General features: G+C 40.5%; 5 protein-coding genes and 1 pseudogene across 9 annotated transcripts; 3 read left to right on the top strand and 3 right to left on the bottom strand.

Moving 5' to 3' along the window:
* Positions 1–34: 34 nt before the first annotated feature.
* Oxt (Xylosyltransferase oxt) lies at positions 35–4,271 on the bottom strand. Of its 2 annotated transcripts, none has more exons than XM_071699718.1 (7): positions 3,828–4,271; positions 3,062–3,543; positions 2,843–2,985; positions 2,605–2,771; positions 1,981–2,362; positions 847–1,805; positions 35–756 (listed from the first exon to the last, which is right to left on the bottom strand). In XM_071699718.1, exons 1-7 carry the CDS (start codon positions 4,035–4,037, stop codon positions 298–300), a joined length of 2,802 nt encoding a protein of 933 aa, XP_071555819.1. In that variant the 5' UTR covers positions 4,038–4,271; the 3' UTR covers positions 35–297. The 2 variants fall into 2 exon arrangements, with proteins under 2 accessions (XP_071555819.1, XP_071555820.1); XM_071699719.1 differs by lacking the exon at positions 3,828–4,271 and having other exon boundaries at positions 3,062–3,221; positions 3,346–3,459.
* Positions 4,272–4,386: 115 nt separating this feature from the next.
* LOC139769001 (ecdysoneless cell cycle regulator) lies at positions 4,387–9,436 on the top strand. Its single transcript, XM_071699721.1, has 5 exons — positions 4,387–4,879; positions 4,960–5,453; positions 5,539–6,046; positions 6,185–6,380; positions 6,483–9,436. Exons 1-5 carry the CDS (start codon positions 4,606–4,608, stop codon positions 6,907–6,909), a joined length of 1,899 nt encoding a protein of 632 aa, XP_071555822.1. The 5' UTR covers positions 4,387–4,605; the 3' UTR covers positions 6,910–9,436.
* Positions 7,297–9,858, bottom strand: LOC139769002 (tether containing UBX domain for GLUT4). The gene is made up of 7 exons (XM_071699722.1): positions 9,636–9,858; positions 9,458–9,513; positions 9,113–9,362; positions 8,524–8,976; positions 8,093–8,450; positions 7,820–7,985; positions 7,297–7,747 (listed from the first exon to the last, which is right to left on the bottom strand). Exons 1-7 carry the CDS (start codon positions 9,720–9,722, stop codon positions 7,579–7,581), a joined length of 1,539 nt encoding a protein of 512 aa, XP_071555823.1. The 5' UTR covers positions 9,723–9,858; the 3' UTR covers positions 7,297–7,578.
* Positions 9,859–10,176: 318 nt separating this feature from the next.
* Positions 10,177–12,884, top strand: Naa60 (N-alpha-acetyltransferase 60). The gene is made up of 2 exons (XM_071699726.1): positions 10,177–10,912; positions 11,512–12,884. Exons 1-2 carry the CDS (start codon positions 10,546–10,548, stop codon positions 12,087–12,089), a joined length of 945 nt encoding a protein of 314 aa, XP_071555827.1. The 5' UTR covers positions 10,177–10,545; the 3' UTR covers positions 12,090–12,884.
* Positions 12,885–14,107: 1,223 nt separating this feature from the next.
* On the top strand, positions 14,108–15,740 carry LOC139769009 (programmed cell death protein 2-like; annotated as a pseudogene).
* Positions 15,741–15,953: 213 nt separating this feature from the next.
* On the bottom strand, positions 15,954–22,369 carry LOC139769007 (uncharacterized). 4 transcript variants are annotated; one of them, XM_071699730.1, is made up of 5 exons: positions 22,265–22,369; positions 18,425–21,604; positions 17,959–18,166; positions 17,683–17,888; positions 15,954–17,495 (listed from the first exon to the last, which is right to left on the bottom strand). In XM_071699730.1, exons 1-5 carry the CDS (start codon positions 22,341–22,343, stop codon positions 17,089–17,091), a joined length of 4,080 nt encoding a protein of 1,359 aa, XP_071555831.1. In that variant the 5' UTR covers positions 22,344–22,369; the 3' UTR covers positions 15,954–17,088. The 4 variants fall into 4 exon arrangements, with proteins under 4 accessions (XP_071555831.1, XP_071555832.1, XP_071555833.1 ...); XM_071699731.1 differs by lacking the exon at positions 22,265–22,369 and adding an exon at positions 22,167–22,264; XM_071699732.1 differs by lacking the exon at positions 22,265–22,369 and adding an exon at positions 22,040–22,151.
* Between the last annotated feature and the right edge of the window lie 1,796 nt (positions 22,370–24,165).

Here is a 24,165-nt window from a genome sequence, read left to right on the forward strand (position 1 = left end):
CTTTCTTAAGATATAAAGAAAACGACACTCCACCTTATCAATATAATTCATTAATCTTTAATGTGAAAATATCCGACAGAAATATTAATCGCACAACATATAGCAAAAATTTATGTATACATATATTTATATATATATATATATATATATATATACCATTTTTTCTTATAAATATGAAGTATATATATGTACAGTTTTTAATCGATATAAAAATATCTAAAGACGTCTTGTAATCTTTATACACGTACAATAGGTTTCAAAACGGCGAAAATGGCACGTAGTTGGTAAAATAATTAATTAGTAGTTTTGACATAGATTACGAGTATCAGCCTTTGAATCGGGGCTCAAAGAGCTCCAAGGGGTGTCGAGACACTTTTGTAGCTTCGATCCGGACCGAATCTCATCGTCGGCGTCGCATACCTCGCCGATCTCATAGTGCTCGTATACTAATCTGTCCAACCAATCGTCGAGGTCCTCACCGATCCTGTTTTGGCTGTGCGTAATCGGCTCGTTCGCCATCGCGGCATTCGCTATTTTCGACCAGCTTTTATTCATCTCCTCTGTGATGTGATAGACGGTGCTCGGACCGTCTAGTATCTCCTTCGCCTTGTCCAAATCTATCTTCTTTGTCTTCCAGTAGGATAACGGATTTATCAAGAATTTTAATTTTGCCATCAGTTGTGTGTCGGCAACTAATAATAGTCGCCAAGTACCAACGGCTAGTTGCTCGTTTAGCTGCGGCTTAACATGTCCCACCTGAAAAGACATACATACAGTTATATGATACCCGGTTACGAGATAAGAAAATTCTGTAAAAAAAAGTTTGGTGTTGCATATGATAATCACCAAGGTCATCTCTTCAAGCAGGAGATAATTCACGTCGGCGAGGTGGCCATGTGGATCAATCCATAGGATCGATACATTCTGCGGTATCGTAACACCCGCGTCGAACTCGTAAGCCAAGACCGGAGTCGAGTACGGCCCCATGCTGCCCATCAAGTTTCTAAACGTCTGCTCCTTTTGATCGTAATCCGTGCTAACAGAGAGACTTCGTATTTTTCCTGACCATAATCTACTGGCAGAAAAGTTGTGTCGCATCGAGATCAAAGCTTCCACACGTCTCGCGCGACCGTCGGGCAGTATAGATACGTCGGAGTATTCTTCTTTGTTCTCCGCCAGAATTAGTATACCAGCGAAACGATTATCGCGAAAGTACGCGGTATTTTCTAATAGGCGGACATTTTTGTGATTTATGTTCAGCTTGCGGTAAACCAATCTCGCCAAGGAGTACGAGAGCGTTAACAACGCGTCGTCCGGTAGTGGACTCAAGTCCGCGTGATGATACAGGCTTTGCCAGTACATGTTGTAGTCCCTCAATCTAGTCGTTTTGTTCATTCGGTCGGGATACAGCCATTCCTCCACGCGGTCTATGATTCGGTGATCGATGACAGGTTCGAATTTACGGGCAAAGAATATATTGCGATCCACCGTGTTTCGCAGCCGGTTAAAGTCCTCGAGTTTAAAATCATTCGGGCTGCATCCGCACCAATCTACCACAGCCTTGTACTGACACTTGCAACCCAACTTCCTCTTCCAGTTTGTCATGTGCAGATTATTGTCTATGTAAGTATTGCAGAATCGTGAGTTTCTCAAGACCGTATGAAAGAATGACTCGGCTGGCAGTAAGGTGTATTTAAACAGCTTTAATAGATTGGCTACCAGTTGATCGGGATTCGAATCGGCAACGTACTCGACGAAGTCTCGGCTCAGAGCAAACCAGTCGCTACCACCGTCAATTTGAATACCTGCAAGAATTATGAAAAATATATAATTATATATATAATATATATACATATGCTGTTCACAGAAACAATCAATTCAATTACTTAACAAATATTTTAGTTAAAAAAATATATAGAAAAGCTAGAAAATTTATGAAATTTGTGTATGAATAAAAATATATGTGATTCTTTAACGTACCATCTGGTAATTTTCGATCACCGGTTCGCCACATGCGTGCTTCGCATTCGACAAAAGTTTTGTCTAAACCTTGTTTAGCTATGAAACGCTGAACCTCCCTTCCGTGCGATTTCGCGAAATTCATACCCTTATTCCAACTGAGAAACTCGGTCAACTGATTATTGCTTTTCAAAGGAAAATCGGATTCCGATAGATTTACGAGAAAATCCCAATGTTGATGATAGGCGAGCATCTGTTGCGCGGACTTCAAAAATGTCGTCAAAAGACTCGCGCCGCCCCAAATACTCGCGTGTCGCAAGCCCTCCCCTCTTGCCACTTTGATATTGTTTAGTTTACACAATTTTTCCAGTTCCAACATTTCGCGATATAAATAATCTTGCCTCTGAAAATATACAATTTGTTTGAAACAATATTAATCTATTTATTAATCTATTGTTCCCCAGTGTAATAAGTTTATAGAAACAATTTTGGAAACTACTACAGATCTAAAAGAAGAGTTTAAATAGAAATGTGATTGATTGTGATGTAATTGAGAAATTTCTGCTTCATGATGTAATTACTCAATATTTTTATCTTATCCAAATTAGAGTTAATAATTCTTTTCTTTTATATTGTCGCACTTACCGCGTCAACGTGGATATAAAAAAAATGCGAGGGATGATACAGAATACTGATAAGTCGTTTCACTTGCCGACTCGCTCTGCCATTCACCGTCAGCAGATAAGCTATTCGCACAGGTTTCTCGAGTTCATTTTTTAAACTCGAGTTTCTCGCTTCTTGAGCCTTAAATTCTGTCGAAAGACGAAAAAAATTAATTAATAATCCCATAGTTGCCTGTGTGTATTCACTTGTATTCACGTACTTTGAATTCCAGTTGAATATATATTAATAGTCAAATAACCACCGCACGTCTGTTTCGGATTGCCGGAACATTTCATGTTGCAGCTGGAATCTGGTAACCGTTTCGTCTGTAGCGGCTCTTCCATTCCGCAGAAACATTCCATCCTAAAATCACACGTCCGTGACACGTTTCGAAAGAATTACGTAGCATATTTGTATTTCAATCGCATCAGACACTAACGAGTACTCTGTGCCGGCGTACGGAAATCCCGATTGAAGACACATATAAGCGCAACGCTCGGGCGTATTGTTCCCTTTAAAGACGTGATAATAACCGGAGAGCGCTCTCAGTGTTTTATCGTCCTTGAAGCAGCCCAAGTTGATCGGCATGCCTCTAAAACCTGGAGAATGGGGACACAAAGATTGTACTCTTTCCGGGTACAACAAACCCTGCTGGCTAAGGCACGTCACATTGACAATGCGTTGCTTGCATGCTTGACTCTGAGCACGCGTTACGGCGCTCACCGCCTCCCGGACCGTAACATCGCACGCGGGTGTGAAATTCAATGATTTGCGATCTAGCTTAATTCTGGCGGTGCGATTTCTTAGCTGAGACTGCATGTGAGTTTGCTTGTTCGAGTTTGCCTGCTTGTCGGGTGGAAGTTTCAGTTGACGTAAGCCTTTCGGCAGGCCCTCATCCTCCTCAGGTTGGGAAGAACCACCCTGCGAGTTGGCGGAAAGCACCAGTGAGTAATAAATTGGCAAGTGCTTCTATCATTGTTATCTATCATTATATATCATTATTATCTATTATTGGGTCTGTTTTCTATTGCCGCATTGGCTGCACTAGTTCAAGAACTGTACATAGACTAAATTGAGAATGTTATATGTACGTTTTTCACGCTTCAATGTACATGTACGGTTCTTGAACTAGTGCAGGCAGTTCAGCAATAGAAAACAGACCCATGATCTATCATTATCTTCCAAGGGATGGTTAGGCAGCTTACCTCTCCGGACGACAGCCGGCTAGACTTGCTCTTGTCATTGACCAGACCGAAATACGTGTGCAGATAGACTTGGACGCACAGCATGATTATGCCAAAGGCGAAGACCAGCCGGTACTTGCGCAAGCAGCCCCGATGCCGACCGCCCGGGTGGTTCCTGACATTCGGCATCGTTCTCCGAGGCTCGCTCGCGATTACCGTTGACTGCGGCATGCGATCGAGGAAGCCGGGTCCATCGAGGCTGAACGACTGTCTCGTCACGACGGCGGCCTCATCGGCCAGACCTTATTCACGTATCCCCCCCGTGTCCCTCAGCGGAGAACCGAACGCGCGTCTACACTCATGCGCCCCACGTCGCACTCCATCGTACGCACCTCGCACAAATGCACCGAATGCGAGTTACGCGAGTACTGCGACGCGATCGTGTCGGAGTTGTCAGACGGCATCTCCTGAATGATTAAGCACAGAGGTTAGGTCGCGGGTCGCGGTTAGGTTAGGTCAGGGTTAGACTCGCGCGTCACAGAGCGCGTGCCTGCGGCTGCGTCGATTCGACGGCGGTCGCCTCTGAGGTTATGGTCCGCGCCTTAATAATGCAGTAAACAACTTCAGTCACGCTTTTTATCGGTCTATGCGGTCATCCACGAGGAACGCCCATGGCAGGCGAGCCGCCGTGAGGCAATCGCGAGACTGTTCCGAGCCGACCTGGTGAACGCGGTGACGTAGGCGCGCGCGCGCTCGACGGAGGGAATCGCGGTATTCGCGGTCTTCGCGGGGATTTCAGATGCGACGTCAGAAAATGGCAAATGCGATGCTCACGAGCAAGACCAAGGAGGAGGATATCATGGAATGTTTCCTCTATCCCAAGTTCTGCTACGCGGCCGACCCGGACGCGGTGACGGAGGCACGGCTGAGCGAGGAGGTCGCCAAGTACAACGAGGAAATCGCCCCGTTCGTCGCCGATCACATCTGGCACAGTGACAGCTTAAATTTCCGTCCCAGAACCAAGCAGGCGATGCTGCTGAACCGAACCCTCGAGGGATCGGCGGTGGAGGAAGGTGAATACTTTATTTCATACTTGTTGCAGCTGTAGTCCTTGAAACGATCCAATAATCAATAATCGATCAACTTTTGCTAGATTATCATACCTTGCCCCATATCTATGCGAGTCTGCGTTTCGACGAGGATATAGGCGACGAGTGGCTGACGGTGTTCCTGATATTTAGGCTCACCAAAGTCTTCGATGGATTGATCGCTAGAGTAGTGGACTCGGACGGAGAGTTTCTACTGATAGAAGCCGCTAATGTCCTGCCGCTCTGGGCCAGTCCCGAGACGTGCCAGGACAGAGTGTTCATTCATAACGGTGATATTCATGTTATTAGAGAGAGGGGAACGTCGTTTCCCAATTTGCTAAATAATATAAATGGCAAGCCACATATCTCTAAGATGTCCGAGAAGGTGCAGCTTGTGTTGCAAAAGCGACTCGGCATCTATCCCGATGAGATTCGGAAGAGGAAGCACAAGGCCAGGGCGTACCTTCCAGAGAAGGCGGCCTCTATACTTCGTCTAGAACCAAGACTTATATCTTCAGTGATTAGAACTATCTGCCATTCGGATCCATTTGAACGCAAAGTACAATTGAATTGATTTAATCTTTTTTTATGTGTATAATCGATTTTATATGTATATTATACCTGTTACTACCGTATATTTATAGGTTTGTCGCGCCATGAGGTATTTCCCTCCCGAGCAACGAACAATGGTCAATGTTAAAATGACCAAGTGTTTGTACGCGATGGCGAAGCACTGTCGTTATACCGGTGATCCAAAAACAGGTTGGAACATCCCACCTGCGACTTGCTCAAAATACAATGCTCATGTTCTCGGAGTTAAAATAGCATGCGGTTTAGAGATGCTAGTAGCTCGAGCCAATGAGGAACGTAGAAAACGTATCAAAGAACAGTCGGACGTTCCCGACGACGCTGAAAAGTTAAAGCTGAACGAACCAGCTTTCAACGCTTACCTAGCTCGTTTAGAGGCGAACGGTTACTTTAGAGATCTGTTGGAAGGTAGTCAGGAACGTGATAAGCTGCTGTCCACAGCGAAAGAGTATTTCTTGAAGCATGCGACTTTATTTGACAATCTAACGAATTTGTACGAAAGCGATGCTCAAAAAGTTTTAGAAGCATGGGAGAACATACAGACGAATGACATTGAAATGCATGGTAATTTGTTATTTACATATTTAAATTTAATTACTATTTACATATTAAATTCGAATTACTATTTTTAAAAAGTAGTATACAAATAATTTTCTCAAACCATTGCACATTTAGCTATAATTGAGTATTTTCTATACGCAGCTCAAGATGAGACTATGTTGAGTCCCGCGGATACCGATAGTTGGCTAAATGTGGACCCGGCGCAATTAGAAGTGTATTTAAACCAACAGTGGGGCAACGTTAATAAAAAATTGGATCAAGAACCTTTAAGTCTTCGAGAAAAAGTGCAAACGTTTCTCAACCAAACCAGTGACGTTGATGGCGTGCATTTCTTAGAGTATGATTTTTATCTGTCAGAATAGACAATTCTGGAGGAACATATTAACTATGATTTATTCGTAAAACAGTGAAGGGAGATAATCGTCAATTTCATTTACAGAGAGCAATCAATGGACAATGACATGCAAGACGCGGAGGATGGCGCGCGAATAGATTTCGACGCGGACGTATTCGATAGTACGTTAAGAGGCATCCTAGATTTAGTCGTCCCGGGAGGGGAGGGTGAGTTCGAGGGTAGCTCGGAGGGATCGCTGGGTGGCGATGACGAGGATAAAGGCGGCGATATGGACAAGTACATGCGGCTGTTAGACTCGCAGCTGCAGTCGCAGATGGTAAAAGACGAGAATTCGGTAGCGGATGACGATAATAATAGCGCGGATCCCGTAGAGGCAAGTTTGCGAGAAAGTATCGAAGCCGAGGCCGGCGGCTCCGGCCCGGCCGGAAACATAATCGGTGGTCCCGTGCGAAGGCTCATGCATCTGCAGTTGCAATCGCCTACGACGGTACCGCCCGACTTACAAAGTTAATGGCACTACGTAGTAGATGATTAACATAGTCGATTCACGTTAACATTCGTAAACATTATTACAACCTTCGCTTCATTCTGCAAAGTACATTAAGCATTTGCCATTTCAACCAAGGAGAAAAGACAATGGACTAAAATTTCATTGCTATCCAAATTATTATTACACATTTATTACTTAAAATATATACTTAATGTTATCGATCAAAGCACCTTTATCACGAAGTTAGTACGTACCATTGATACATATTTCACAATTGTACTTTTCATCACACTCAGCTATATCACTGTTTTTCATACAAATTATATATATATATATATATATATATATACAGATATAACATTTAAGATGTTATTACCGCGGCCATAGAGTTAGATAGTAAGAATCCTATTTGTATATGTATCATTTTATTTTCACTTTTGTAACTAATTTTACTAAGCATCAGAGTCTTATGTGTAAAGCTTTGTACATTTCAATTAGAATAATGAGAGACACGGACGTTTGTTGTGTACAGATTTTATATTTTATTAAGGACTTGTTGGAGGAATACGTATGACGACACATATGTATACGCGTTCGTGCTCGCGTATACATGGATCCTCATAAGAATCCCGTATGGCATGTTTATATTAAAATTTAAGGAATCACCTTTCGGTGCTATTAGGTAATCGATTATTTGAATGTCTGTTTGAACCATTTTGGTGTCTTGTTTTGATTCTGAGATGATGATGATGATGATTTACCGCTACCACTCGGTCCTGGAGTGACATGATTGCTCTCGACAACTGTGCCTCTATTACTTCCAGTAGTTGGATCTTGTTCTTTCCGCATCGTAGCAGTCCTGTAGATGAGTATATAAAAAAAATTTAGCGAGACAATCTCTACATCGAGCGACGCGATCAGTATACTTTACCTAGATTTCACGGCTTCGATACCAGCGGCTCTGGGATCTGTCAATTTTGCTTTTACACTCGACTTTAGCAACGATTGTCCAGAATAGTAAACGATAGCAGAGGGAACAAGATTTTCGTCTATCAGTCGTGCGTCGGAGTTTAAGATATGCCTTGGTGGGCTAGTATCTGCAAGAAAAAAAAAGGAGTAATAAAATTTTATCAATAACAAGAACCAATACATGTTCGCCTTTTGCATAAAAAATGAATGTGATAATTGCATGTCGTTCACTCACAGATAGTGAATTCGCAATCCGGATCGTCCAAGTAGTTTTTGATGAAGTTCTTAACAGTTTGGATAGTCTCCAGCGGTCCGAATAAACCCTGAAGAACGAACTGATCGGGAAATTGTACGCGAATCACGGTGCGACGATACTTGTTCAATCGGTCCAGAATGTGCTTGTCCCGATCCAGCTGACGCTGCGTCTCCGTCAGAAGCGGAGCGTCCTCGAGCTGCTCTCTACGACGCTTGGCATCTCGCAAGAGTGCCTTCGCGTCGTGCAGATCAAGATCGAAGAAGCTGTCCGGCAATTCGTCCCTCGGCAGTGCTTGAGTCCCGGCTTGATTGAACACCAGAGCGTTTCTTTCCCCTAACTGTAACACGAGATCCTCGATAAGTAAATCCGTCGCGCGAATGCGATTGCACGTATGCACAATTACACCTTACAAACTTAATTTCATACGCGTTTTCCTCGACTTTTGCGCATGTTCCTGCAATACGCTGATCCTCATGGTTGGACGCAATGGAACGACTTTCTCTTATCTTAGATATATTTCTCTCTTGTTTCTCGTTACTGAACGCATTTACTTCATCTTTCGTATCCATTTTTACATCTTCTTCCGACTCTTTTTGATTTTCTATTTTCGACACACTTTCCGATAAATTAACGTCATTCGCTGTCCTATTACAATGTAGCGTGGATGATGGTAGCCTTTGGTGATCCTTATCGCTTGTCGAATCATCCGCTGTTGCGGCTGTCTTTGGCAGCAAAGGAGTAGATACGTGTGCCTGAGTTTTTAACTGTTCACGGTCACGATACATCAGTCTCAATATTGCCTTTCCACTGTTGAGTCCCAGCGACTTCAACGTTGTTTTCTCTAACGCTTCTCTGCCACATACCTGTAGGGAAAGATTCGGCATGTACCTTCAGTCTTTCATTCGCACGCTTATGCGTCATATACGTAATTACGTATCGCGAAAGGTCAGTTTCTACATTGCGCGCAGGTATACCATACATATACACATATATACGTACTTCACGATGCATGTAGATCAACACAGCTCTCTCGAGGTCGGCGTCGGGATACATGTCCATCAACGCCCGAGCCAGCGTCGTGTCGGGCGGAAACTCGCGCAACAATCTCTCCCCATCCTCCGGCTGAATGCCGATCGTGACGTTCGACGCCGAGCGCACCCTCGTACAGGCCACCATCTCCAGCTGAACGTTATTCGGCAAACCGGCGAAGCGGAATATCGTGTTAGGATCTAGTATCTGACGATTGTGTCTGTAAAATAGTAGCGAGCGATGTATGTAATGTACGGCGTATTACGGAAATTATATCATTGTTGGAAAGTCCAAGTCTCCAAGTGTCGTGCTCACTTAATGTCATAGTCGTCGGCGTTGTAGCCCTGCTTCTGGCATACCTCCTCCAGAACCTGCGAGAGAAATCCATCGTTTGAAGACCCGCGTCGAGAAAAGCGCTCTCCGTTACTTTTTCCGGTTTCAATTGAACTTACTCGAACACGCGAACGTCGCGTTAAATCCCCATCGAACTCACCTGCAGGATCGTCGTGTTAATCGTAACCCTCACGTTCTGCCGGCGACCGTTCGGCGCGAGGACGACGACGGTCTTGTTTGCCGCCATGGTGATCAGCGAAACTTGGAAGAGCCGCCGTGTCGCCGTGTGTGTGACGTGTGTGTGTGTGGCCACTGTGGAATGAAGTGTGGAGTGTGGCTCGGCCGTCGCGAAGTCAACAGCTGATTCGGAGCAACTCGCTCGCGCAGACACTCCACGTGTTCACCGCGAGGTCGCTTAAAGCCCCGTGTTCATCGACGACAAAAGAAAAAGAGACGCGAAAGGGATTCGATCGTAGAGAGATTTGTTTTACCGTGAAGACAGTCGCTTTTTCACCCGCTCTAATTTTTTCTGGATCGCCTCACGATTTGAGATTGTCAGAAACAGCTGTATTTGTTGATCGACTATACTCCTCCCGGACTCCGGAGTCCCGGTTGATGAGCCTTTATTGGCGCTTGCGCGCGATTCGGATCGCGCCGTACGTTGGCAAGAGTCCAGGGGAGCCTCGGAGGGTTCGTGTGGCCGACCTGCACGTGCCCGCAGGCACAGAGGGTCGTTTATTCGGGGGCGGGGGGAGCCGGGAGGCGCGAGAAACAACGAAACGAACGCGTGTCATCACACACGGCCTGCCCGCGCCCGTCCGTCGCGCTCGCGCGGCGGCATTGCGTGCACCGACAATAAAAGGCGAACGGAGGAGGACAGGAGGACTCGGGAAGAGGCAGAAGATATCTGCCCGCGTCGCAGCTGCGTCGTGTGTTTACGAGTGACGAGTGACGACCGGAGCGACGGGCGACGTCGCCGTCGCCGCCTGACGTCTCTCGCCACCGTTCGATCCGCAACGACGCACAAATGACGAGCCGAGACGATGTGAGACCAGGCGAGTCGCGGCGCGATGGTCGTGCCCTTTAACCGGTATCTGCCGGTGATCCTGCCGGAGATCGACGACAGCGAGCCTGGCGGCGCCGTCGCCGCGAGCGACGTCGGGCTGCCCGACGTCAAGCAGCGCGCCCCGTACACCGCGGATGAGACCGTCGCGAGGAACTGCTCGATCAGCACCACCACCACCATCGGCGGCGGCAGTGGCAGCGGCGGCGGCGGCGGCCTGACGACGACCACCTCCGCGACGACGCCAGCGGTCACGGTGACGACATTGGCGGTCACGGTGCCGTTGTGCGTCCTGGGTGAGGTGCAGCTGCGTTTCCTCTGTCCTGATGACCTGGAGGAGGTGCGCTCCCTCTGCCAAGATTGGTTCCCTATAGGTGAGAGCTGGAGAGGTCTAAGCTGCAAGCGAGCATAATTCTCATGTCTTTCCCTTTGTCTGATGACGATGTAAATAATTGGGGAAACATGAGAAGAAAGATACGCTTTTGTACCTGAGGAGAAAAAGTTCGTCATATCAAGACAATACAGAAACTACACAAAGGCTGCGGTCCACTTGACGCTACAAATACTTTGGAGCGTTCTTCTTCTACTTCTTTCTTCATTGAAAGAAAAGAGAAGAGGAATGCTTCGAAGCATTTGTAGCGTCAAGTGGACCCCGCAGCCATACACATATATATCTCAAGTTTCAAAATAAACGTTGTGAGCAAATGTTCAGATACTAAAAGAGATATATGTGTCTATTAATATTTAATGCTTTTCAATTGCTGAGATATAGTGTCGTTAAATTTTAAAATTGAATTATTCATAGTATCTCATAGAAACATGTATATCTTCTTTTATTAAAAACATATCAAGCGGCATTTTTTCTATTTGTACATTCCAATTTGCTATAAATCAATAATATAATACAAAATGTTACTTTTAAACTTTAAACTATTAATAAAATAGAACTAATGATTCATTTCTATCTGCACAGATTATCCATATTCATGGTACGAAGACATCACGAGTTCATCGAGGTTTTACGCACTCGCAGCGGTATACGGTGGAGTAATAATAGGGCTGATCGTCGCGGAGATAAAGCCTTACGCCAGGTTGAACAAGGAGGATCGCGGCATCTTATGCTCCAGCCTGGGAAAGAATTGTCTAGTGGGTTATATACTCAGTTTAGGGGTACGTCGCGCGTATAGGAGAAACGGCATAGCCTCGTTGCTGTTGGAACAGCTACTCGCCCACGTCACCGCACCCGAACGTTCCTCCGTAAAGGCAGTCTTCCTACACGTGCTCTCCAGCAACGCTCCCGCTATATTGTTTTATCAGAGGTGTCACTTTCGGTTGCACAGCTTCCTTCCGTATTATTACTCGATCCGGGGAAAGTGTAAGGACGGTTTTACATATGTTCTTTACGTTAACGGCGGACACGCGCCCTGGGGCATCTGGGACTGGGTTCGTCACTTGGCCGGCGCGATGACCAACCTCGTGCCGTGCAGGGTACCACGATGGATTTGGCAACGTCTCTTATGGGCAACCACCATTCTTTCTTACCACAGATGATACATTTTGTGATTTATTATGTTCCATTATATATTTATTTTCCTCTTTTGGATTCTAGAGATGTTATAAAGCGTGTAAAGTGCCATAAGTTGGTTGACGTTATGACAGGTTCAAGTAGATAGCCATGGTGTGGCCATATGATTTTATTATTACGTAGTCCTGTTGCTAATGCAAAGATAGAAATGGACATTGGATCTACAATCAATTTATGTAACGCGAACAAATATTCAAAGTTGTCTAAAGTTTGTGGGCAGCAAGGCTTCAGAGTATCCTAGCACAACTTCTGTTACCAAGGGTTGCTAGTTGTTAAATACATACCGTTATAATACTATTGTAATAGTATTATTATAGTTCGTATGTAACTGCCAAAAATAATTAAGTTGAAATAATTTGCATATTAGTATCTAATGTATCTTCCATCGTTTCTAAAGATTATAATATTAAATCATTGTTAATTTTAAACGAAGGCACAAAATTTACGATAATTATATTTCGCTATTTTTTTAATTAAAAAATCGTGTATTATAATTTTATCTAATTAAGACATATATCGAAAATTTATAAGATTTTTAATCTTCAAGTTTCTGCTGTCATAGAAATTTGGAGACCGAAAATCCTAGAGCAAATTTTTATCTTTTAAGCAAGAATGATTTAAAAAAGACTGCATCGTTACGATTCATACTTTGTATACCTCTGCTGCCATCGACTGTATTATATATGTATAAATGTACATATTTTGTATATTAAATAAATACTTAATATATTAACATGAAATAAAGAGAGTAAAAATGGTGATTTATCCTGTTTGATTACTTTGAACGTCAGTGGAATGTATTTATATACCAGGGAAATTGCTTGAAAAAACGCGCTAAAAAAAACAATCTAGCTATATACAGTTGCGATACTGCGTCGACATTTTGACGAAAAAAAAAGCAATACGTTGAATATTTTTTTGTTTATAACAAAAAGATCGATCTATTTTTTTGGATCAAGCGATATTTTGAGTTTAAAACATCACCGGATCCTCAATTTTTTTTTCGCTTCGTCAAACGATAGCTACATGTGTGTAAAGTAAAATGTTCTTGGGTTTTTGTTGCAGGATTAATAGGAAGACTCAAATCGTGCACACCGTCAACTGGGGATCATCGCGCGTCGAGGGGGGTGGGAGGCGTATTTTTGGGAGAAAATGATTAAAAATTTTTTTGTGAATAGATATAAGAGATAAATAAATCCACATGCCAAATTTTGCATTGATCCGTTGTATAGTTTCTTCACCAGAAAATTAGAAAAAAGCGATAAATTTAGCGAAAAAAAATTAAATCCCCCCTTAACCGCCAGTGGCCGCCAGATATTTGAATTATTACGCACATGCATGAATTCCGTTCCGAAAAATGATCGCTATTGTTCAGTTATTTCTTAGATTTCTATTGTCTTTTCTAGGGAAAACGGAATAATTCCGATCGGAATCCATTCCGAAAAGTTCCATAAAGGCTGATTTATAGAGGCCGTAACCGTTCATTTAAGCCGTAATCTTTAAGAAATTGACCAATCACAGTCGAATGTGAGAAGAATAATCGACTGTGATTGGTCAATTTCTTAAAGATTACGGCTTAAATGAACGGTTACGGCCTCTATAAATCAGCCTTAATACGTGCCCAGATGTGAAAACACGCAACGGAATCATTCTGATTGGTTAGCTCCCCACCATCCCACCTTTCCGATTCCGTTTTCCGATAATTCTGATGTCCATGGGATAGCACCCTAAAGGTGGAAGCACATAAAATTGCAGGAGCCATGGGCAGAATGCAGAAGCCATATGCGCATGCGCTATGGTATCTTTAGAGCTCTACAGATACCATAGCGCATGCGCATATGGCTTCTGCATTCTGCCCATGGCTTCTGCAATTTTATGTGCTTCCACCTTAACACGGAATGGAATTGAAACGGAACTACTCTGATTGGTTAACCCCCCACCATATCTCTTTTCCGTTACTGTTCCGTTCCGCTATTCCTTCTCCATCGGGATGCATGATGGAGTTTGGTCGAAGTCGTCCTAAAGATGTGTACTCATGTAAATTTGCATCTTGCATCTCCGCGCTCATTTGCAAACGGCAAATAAAGTGTAAACAAAGGAATGACCATGTGCCACGTGCGTGGAGTTTGACGTTTCGAGGTATACATATAAGAATATATATAAGCGTTCGTTTCTGCGATTTCGGTCGTCCTGCCACCGTCCTGACGTTTCGGGCATGGCAGTCGATCTGGGATTCGTGGAGAAATGCGAGGCCTAGCGACTCGAGAGCAGATTCTTTCCCAGCAAGGCGGGCGGCAAGTCGGCCTGGCTCGATCTGAAAAATATTCCCGGCAAAAGCGACCTGGAGTGCGAGTATTGCGGCGATCCCTGTGTTTCTCTGCCAGATCTACGCGCCATACGAGGAGGATGCCGCCGCGTTTCACAGGACCGTGTACATCTTCGTGTGCAAAAACGTAGATTGCTGCAGGCCGAATCAGAGTGGGAACTTCAGAGTCTTCCGTTCGCAGCTGAGTAGAATAAACGACTTTTATCCTGCCAAACCGCCTGTGGAACGGGAGGACTGGCGAACAGATATTGGTAAGTACGGTATTGCGATACGAGCCACTTTTCTGCGGTGACTTTGACAAAAGTATATAGGTAAACAATTTGTTGCTTCTGCAGACGTATCGCGGTGGGCGAAGACGTGCTACGTATGTGGGATTTTCGCGCCCAATCACTGCGGCAAATGTAAGGACGTCAATTACTGCTGTCACGTGCATCAAGTGTACGACTGGAGGAATGGGCACAAAGACGTGTGTGGCACCGAGGCAAAAAACAGCAACAGTTTTCTGTTTCCCGAATACGAGATTGTGGTAGAGAGCGACGACGCTGCGAAGGAGAATGCCCAGCAGAACGAGCTCAAAAGTGAAGAGAAGGAGATTGTAAAGTACAATGCGATGATACAGGACGGCAAAGCTGGAACGTTTCAGCACGAAGACGTTAACGACGATTTACTGCAGATGGCTAACGACGAAAAGGACGAAACGTTCGTGGAGTTTGGTATGAAAATAGACAATTATCCGGATCAGATTTTGAGGTACGTCTCTGTACGGAAGAATTGAAGTTGTGACCGCAGCTAATCTGCTATTTATTCGACAGATATGACAGAGGAGGGAAAGTTCTATATATTTCGTCACACAGCCGGATAGCGGATGTACCAAAATGCCCGGAATGCAACGGCGATAGACAATTCGAATTTCAAGTACGTACAGTTTATTCATACATAAATGGAGTATCTGTATGAAAATTTGAACCATTAAAATTATGCTAAATTTTATGACAAAATCTGAAAAGAAAGCTTTGTGTAGGCTTCCTTAAAATTAACCAAATATTTTCTCCTTGACAAAACGTCATATTTCCTATCTAAATTAAAAATGTGACTTGCAGATAATGCCACAGATGTTAAATTTTCTTAAAAGACGTTATCAAGTGTCTCGATTGGGGAATATTGGCCGTTTTCACATGCAAACAATCTTGCGTACCTAAGGATAAGTATATAAGAGAATATATATGGAAACAGGACGTTGTACAAGAAGAAACTGAATTGAAAATAAATCAATAAACACAAATATACTTCACTTGACACTAAGAAATTTTTCAACTTCCTCTTACACTTATTTCATTATAAAGACTGACATATTATTTTATCACTCAAAGTTATTTGTTTATCGAATAAACTATAACGTTAATGGAGCGGATAAACATTAATAAGTACATAAAGAAGTGAATAATTCATTGTAATTACGAATTATAATAATGAATTATTATAATTAGGATATGACAAAGTAGGATATGATAACAACTTAGTTTATTCTTTTTATATAAAGATGTATTATAAAAATATAATTATCTGACATTACATATCTACATTATAAAAATATAATATTCTAATGGGATAATTATTTTCTGAAAGTCACTCTACTTTAAGAAAGAATCACATTATATATCACAATTAACAATGATGATGTGATAAATTTATGGAGTGCGACAGAAAACTATTCGGTAATTATAATCCGGTTCTTATATTTAAAACTGTCTTAAGTACACTCTTAAGATGTCATTATAACATGATCAGAGTCATATTAAGATGATATTGAAATAAGAACCGATTATGAATACCAGCCTATAACATTTCGTTGTAATACATTTAACGATATAGCTAGTTCACATAATTTTCATAATTCGTAAAATAAAATCTAATAGAGATCATGATATATTTCCCTCATTTTCGGAAAAATATAAAAAAAATGATTGTATTGATAAAAGCTTCTTAGCCTACAGCTTATGTTAACACAATTCTAGTATTACCTAGTTCTTACATTAATATTAAATGTAGGAGAAATAATAAAATACTCGTGTAAATACGCGTTAAAATATAAGAAATAAAATTATGAGGTAAAAAGTACTAATAGAGATCATGATATATTTCCCTCATTTTCGGAAAAATATAAAAAAAAATTGATTGTATTGATAAAAGCTTCTTAGCCTACAGCTTATGTTAACACAATTCTAGTATTACCTAGTTCTTACATTAATATTAAATGTAGAAGAAATAATAAAATACTCGTGTAAATACACGTTAAAATATAAGAAATAAAATTATGAGGTAAAAAGTACTAAAATAGATGAGTATAGACGCACACAATTTGTCATTAAGTAATTAAAAAATATCGCTTCTTTAAAAGTCATTATCTTATAATGTTATCTTACAATATTTACGATCCTTTAAAAATATGTAATACTGCATTTATCATGATCTCAATGCATTATTTGTATATCAAAAATCAAAAAATTGCAATTTCGTCATGGCTGTATATAAGATCGTTAAGTTTCATTCACTATGTTACGATTATTAACATACAGTCGAAAATAATAAAAATGATTAATCTCTGTTGTTATTATTACTCTTAAAACTTCATCTTAAAACTATTTCATCGCACGAAATTTTTTCTTTGACGAAGTTGCAACAACGTTACGTAAAACCGATGAGCTTTCATTACAATACTGTTTAAAACATTTAAGTGTTAAAACTGGTACAGCCTTTGTTAAATTATGCGAGAGATCGAACGGATCTTGCACACACATATGTGAATCAACACGAAAATATTCCGGTTTCTCATTCCGCAATTTTGTAACGTAAGGTGCCATAGAATTGGGTAATGTCGATACTTCCGCAAAAGCTTTCTTCGGGCATGTCTTGCCTAGTAATGGACATATGACGGAGTGCATATAATTGAAACTTCCGTAATATTCGAAGAATTCTAACAATAAGTCACGTATCGATAGTTTGGGTAAATTGATAAGAATAGTATCGCCGACTCCGGTCTCCCAACCTAAAGTATAAGAAGATATATATCAATATTGTAATATATCAATCCTATAAAATATATGTAAAATTACAATTTACTCTGTTATGGTAAAATAAAATCTCTCCCAATTACCGATTTGTCAATTATAACGTCATTATAACGTGCTACAATACTCTATATAATCATTTTTATATAAATTTTTAATACTTACCAGAGACAATTTTCGACTGGTTGTGGCTTTCGATTAATGCAGCAATACTCGGTACTGCTGCAAATTTGACTTGCAAGTAAAAGATGACTAACCAGACAAGGGCATAATTTGTTATTCCGTCCGGACCGGACAAACCTCCCAGTGAGAGCCACTTTTTCAGGAACAGCGTCAATTTTTGGCACGGTGGATACGCCCTATTGAAGGACCTAGATTTAACAGATTATTATGAAACACACTTCGTTAAACACTGCTTAGAAATACGACAACGGTTCATACTTAATAAGCTTGGAATTCTCCACCGACAGGCCATTCATAAACGAAATATCGCACTGCAGTTTTGTTAGTCTATGTTTTACTTTTATTAGAGGAGTCCTGCTCCTGTCCAAAGTTAATTCTATATCCCAATTCTCATGGTCGGCACGTAAACAATCTTGAATTTGCTCACTCCTGCTCTTAATCAATTCAGGCTCGGTACGTTCGTCACCTAATACAAAAATTTTTCTTTTGTAAGTTTTATACCACAACTTTCTTCTACAAATAATCTTATGAACTTGTATATTTTATACACCGAAATTGATCAAATGTTTTAAAAGTATTTTAAAACTTGTTTAGAAGTTCATTATTTAATTACAATTCTGATATAATATAAGAATTTGTTATGCCTGTGCACTCTTATCTGAAATTCTTTAAAATGTTTAATCAATTTCGCATGCATATATATATTAGAGCCAAATATATTTACCAAAGTTAAGATATACGTCGATGTCGCTATTTGGTAATGCTAGCCCAGTGACTCTTGAACCAAATGTACATACTTCCACAGGCAATCGGTGAGTCTTGAAGATGTGCTCTAAGGCATCCGTGAGTTGATTCACTTTTCGATCGTTTTTTACATCGATCGACAAGTTGAATAGATCGGCAGCAGTTCTGTTGACGTTTTTCAATAAATTTTGCAAGGACTGCGGTAGCGATGTAACCGCGAGGTCATTAGTTTTCCGCAAATATCGATGCGTCTGTTGATGGCAGTGCGCTTGATAACTCATACGGATGTCTTCGGCGCGACTTTCATTCTTGAACCATAAAGTGGCGCACGTTAAGCAGAAATCAAACATCGAATTGTCCTTGTTATTCAAGACTTCCCTGTGCGCGGTATCGAGATGTTCCAGAAATGTTATCTTCCGTTTGAATCTCTTGCCGCACTCGACGCAAGCGAAATATTGGATATCGTACCATAAATTTTGGAATTCTTCCAATACGCACACAGCCTTGCTAAGCAATTCCTCGCGAGTGTTCTTGTGTGAGGGAAAATGTGTATGGTTCTTAAAAACTACATTGTCAGATGCATTCTTACACCTTCTACGTTTGTTTAAAGTCTCATTGCAAGCTGAACATTTGGCATATGGATCACGTAAAGGTTGTATTAGCTCCTTTAACAATTCGAGATGTTCCTTGTTCTCATGTAGTTTTTCAAATTGTACAGCGTGTCCTACGCAATTTATATGTTCGTATATCGCTTGCGCGCTGCATAACTGTGGACTTCCGTTACATACAAGGCAAAGCATTTTGTCGGGATGCGGAACGAAAAATTGTAGATGCAGTTTCATCTCCTTCAGCTTTCTTTCACTGCAAGCGAACATAACTTCCTCGAAGTCGAGAAATTTTCTGCTATACGCTTTATTATAACGGTCCGATGTTGTTATTTTATTGACGCTCTTTTTATTCAATAAATATTCTGCAAACGGTACATTAATATATTTTATTGATGTATCAATTTCTTCGAAAATATCAAGAGATATAAAAAGGCCGGAATTGTCTTCCTCATTTTGACACAATTCATCATTTCTGTTACTGATATTCGCTGCAGCTATCGAACTATTATTGTGACATCGCTCTGCATTTACTTGTGTTTCGTCTACTATGTTATGTTTCACGAATGATCCATTATTATCAATCGATATATCGTCCTTAGAAACTTGAGACTCTATCTCATGTGTTCCATTTGTGCTAAGATCTTTTGATACCGATACATTATGTATATAATTGTATGTGATAAAAATATTTGTGAGAAAGTGCTTTAAATGTTTCGACGTTTTACATAAATGATCAATTATATTGTGAGTTTCACAAGCATTATACGGGCAATCAAAGCAAACGTAAATGAATTTGTTCTCGATCGAGTTTTCACAAAAAGTTGTATAATGATTTTTAATATATATCACAGGCTGCTCCTTGATTCGAACAGTTCCACCATTGTTCTCAAAAGAGATTATACTTAAAAATTCAAAAGGCTCAAGATAAATTTGTATATCTTTACAACTATCGTCCTCTCGTCTTTTAATGTCAGTTAACGATTTAATATTTTCTTCATGCTTCCGTGTTAAAAAATGATTTGACAGTGACAATATGCCATGTATTATCTCGTTGCAAAACGAGCATCTAAATAGTGGATAATGCATAGTAATATTAAAATCTCTAGTTGTAGGCGACCAATCGTAAATGTACTTCATAGAAGACGTCATGTCACTTTTATGTACTGTTATTTCATGATTTATTATATCGTCCTCTTCGATTATTTTATTACAATGATCACAAGTATACTTTGCTGCAGTTTCTGTGTATTCTGGCCATGCCGTTCCATCAAATTTTTTACTATTTAACTGTATCGGCCGAATAGTTGTCTTTTTCTCCTCTAAGTTTATAATGCATGCCGCTTCCTGATTGAAGATTTTCAATTTAGATAAAACATCACTATGCAGCGTATCTATTACATGATTATTTCCAATAGTTTTATAGATGAACGCATCACACAAACAGCAATAAGCCATAATATCGATACGTCTTTTAATTTGTAGAACACCATCATCAATGCTATCTTCATTATAAGACTTAACAGAAACTGTACTTTCTTCTTCTGTTCTAAAGTTGCTTTGAAGATTTCTGATTGAATCGTTTCCATCAAACGCATTGACAGAAATATCTTGATTGTCAGTCATATTGTTATTTACATTTTGTTGTTCATTTACAAGATCTTCTGGTATAACAGTATTTATATCTTTTTCATTAGATTCGATCATGCATTTATGCCTTTTTCCATTTAAATGCTGCTGACAATGATCCAAAGAGGGTATGGGACATTGACAAAGTTTACAAAAGTACTCTTGCGGCATATCCTGCATTGCCCTTTCATGATTTAATAATTTTCGACGAATTATGCCCGACGATTCGATAGACTTCTCCCAAAAACCTGATATCTGAGGGTTGATGTCTGGATGAGCTTCTTGTGAATGATGCATCAAATCTGTGAAGCTTTGAAATGTTGAATCTAAGAAATGCTTACACGTTTTAACTTCCTGCATCAGTGCATAAGGCACACTTTCAATAATTCTACTTGCCGTTTGTGTAGAATCGTTTGTGTCATCTTTTATGAATTTGTTCTCACAGATCGGCTGCATCTTTGATTTGTTTATACGTTCTGTTGAATTTTCTACGTTAACGGAAGTGTCGCTTTGCTTATTATTTGTTTTATCGCGTGAGTTTTGTTGCTTATTTGTGGAACGTTTTAATATGATCTTCATATACTTTTGGTGATTTTCTTCTTTTGAATGTTGATAAAAATAATGTAAAGAGGATATTGAGCATTGGCAACATATACAAAAGTAGTCTCGCTGTGGATCCCTTACTATACTGTGTTTTAACAACATTCTGTATCCCTTATTCCTCAATGTAACAAATTTATTCAAAAAATCAGACGTTTGGGTGCTGAGAGTGGAGTGAGCATCTTCCGAATGACGTTGCGCCTCTGTCAAAGTTTGCAACGTGGTCTTGCATGGGTAACAATACCATCGTCCATTATAACGCGTTATACCTCGCTCAAAGAAACGTTTGTACATTTTGGCAAGCTTTATGGCAGCGACTGTTTTCTCTGTAACAATAAATATCTGTAATGAGATAACATTCACATAGAATTAAGATTTATATAGATAGTAGACAGGATAGATAATACGACAATACGGCCAACCACAACAGTTTCTTTCTTAAGCTAAACTAGAGTAAGCGTCCTGGGAACAAAGCACAGAAAGAAAGACTAATGATACATATATATACTTGTTAATATATTTACTTGTTTCTAGAAATCTCTATTATATTTTTACAGAGTAGGTATTAGTAGTCACAGGACAAAGCACGAGCAATTTGGAAAGAGTCGTTTGAAGTCGTTAGCGAGAAGCAAGACGTGAGAGCAGACGTAGCAAAGGATTGTTGCGACACAGTTGTGCGTTGTCTCATGATTGTTTACACTAAAAATTGGTTATAACAGCTCGAGACACTGAGTTTGCCTTTAATATAAGACTAAACATACTTGCACAAACCAAATTGGAATAAATATGTTAAAAATAAGTGTATTAATTTGTGCTGCAGTGTTCTTTTGTTGTGTAAGCTCACTCTAGTCCAGTCTAAATTCACGATCAAATTAAACTCAACTGAACCTTATTCTGAATGATAGCTATTCAGCTATCGCTTCGCGACTTTTAATTCGTATTGACTCATTGACTGCGCGTCAAGGGCTAGCAAACGAAAGTTTTACCTGAAATTAATCTTTGAGTGTTTTGGATAATAAACGACACAAATCGGAAAAATAAAACAGAAAGAAATGTTTTGGGCATCCCCCGTGTCCTCGCCTTGGTCACGATGTATGTACATATCACGTGCGTGAGAATGGGCGCGTTCAGCAGACCCAAGCCGCTCAATAGCAGTCGAACGTGATTGGCTCTTACTTTTAGAACCAACCAATCAACGTAGAGTGTTGAAAAGACGAACTCAACAGTTGTGTCTGCTGAACGCGGCCAATACGTCAGCGTCAGCAACGGATGCATCCAAAAATTCCCATGAGTCTCGGTCTACAAAATAGGTGTTTTAAGGTGCGATTTCACGATGACGCTCGACGCTGGATTCGAGCGTCAAATCTGGTCACGTGATAGATTCAGAGGGACGCGAAATATAACCTAACCACTGGATTGGCTGAAATGAGCGTCGAGCGCCAAAGCTAAACACATTTTAGCTTTTTGACGCTCGAATCCAGCGTCGAGCGTCATCGTGAAATCGCACCTTTAAGGTTCTTTATTGAAAGAAAGGAGAAGAGGAATGCTTCGAAGCATTTGTAGCATCAAGTGGACCGCAGCCTTAAAGGTCTATCCAGACAAACTTGCATAGCGCATAAACATAAGCATAAGAAAATTGATTGGTCCATACACATGTGCATAAGGAAATAGACCAATCAATTTTCTTATGCTTACGCATTATGCGTTGTGCAAAAGTGTGTGCTCCCCGTTTTACGCGTCGCGTCATCTATCGCAACCAATCAAAACATCTTGAGGTCGATTCAGGGGGTCGATTCTGTATTTTGAGACAAGGTGAAAATTACAAAAGTGAACAGATTTACTAGATTTCGACAAATAAAATTGTAGATTCTCTAGTGAATTTCCTCACTTTTGTAATTTTTACCTCGTCCCAAGATACAGAATCGACCCCCTTATCTTATTACATTATTTGTGACGGGATGTTTAGGCCGGTATTCATAGTCGAGTCAAATCCAAGATCGTCTTAAGTACAGTCTTAAGGCATCATCAGCCAATCAGAGGGCCGTATTAGCATCTTAAGACATCACTTAAGACGGTCTTGGAATAAGAATCGACTATGAATACCGGCCCTAGATTGGTTGATGATAGACGACGGTGTGACGCGCTCAGCAGAAACTCAGCCACTCGTGTACCTATAATATGTAGCATGGACACATGTGCTCCCGCGTGGCACAATTGGGCCCGCAATGGGCTCAAAATGTTTTCAATTATAAAAAATAACTGTTCTGGCATAGAAAAATCTACTTCAAAATAAATATGAGTACACGCACTGTGTATTAATAATTTCATAAAAGATTACATGCATATGAAGGAGAATAAAATTAATACGAGACAAATAATCTAGAATTCACGAATGCTAGAAGAGCTGTTAGAATTTTTGTGATAACGTAAAATTAAGTGCAACACATCTCGCTTATACTTCGAATTTACAGCAGAAAGAAAATAGAACAGAACGATAGAATCTGGGTAAAATCCGCGCGAACATTGTTAATTGTGTGCAAAGATTCTTTTAAAATATCTTTCAATAAAAACTATTATTATTAACATAATAATATATATATATATATATATATATATATATATATATATATATATATATATTAAACAACGGCAAGATATCATATAAATTATTAATTATAGCAAAAAACATAAGCACTTAACTTAACATAAGCACTTTAAAAATAATTGGAACAACAATATATACACTCGTATTTCAAAGCAACAACGAAACATGTGAAATCGAGGAGGCCAATAAATGTAAAGTTTATTTTTCTGCGATTGTTACAAGAAAATAATTCAACGCTCTGAATTTTTCTTTTTTTCCTCAGTCCACAAAAATGTTCTTTTT

The sequence above is a fragment of the Temnothorax nylanderi genome, unplaced genomic scaffold (genome assembly GCF_030848795.1).
Source record: "Temnothorax nylanderi isolate EJ_2023f unplaced genomic scaffold, tnyl_v1.0 TNYL_tig0019_pilon, whole genome shotgun sequence".
Taxonomy (NCBI): Eukaryota; Metazoa; Arthropoda; class Insecta; order Hymenoptera; family Formicidae; genus Temnothorax; species Temnothorax nylanderi.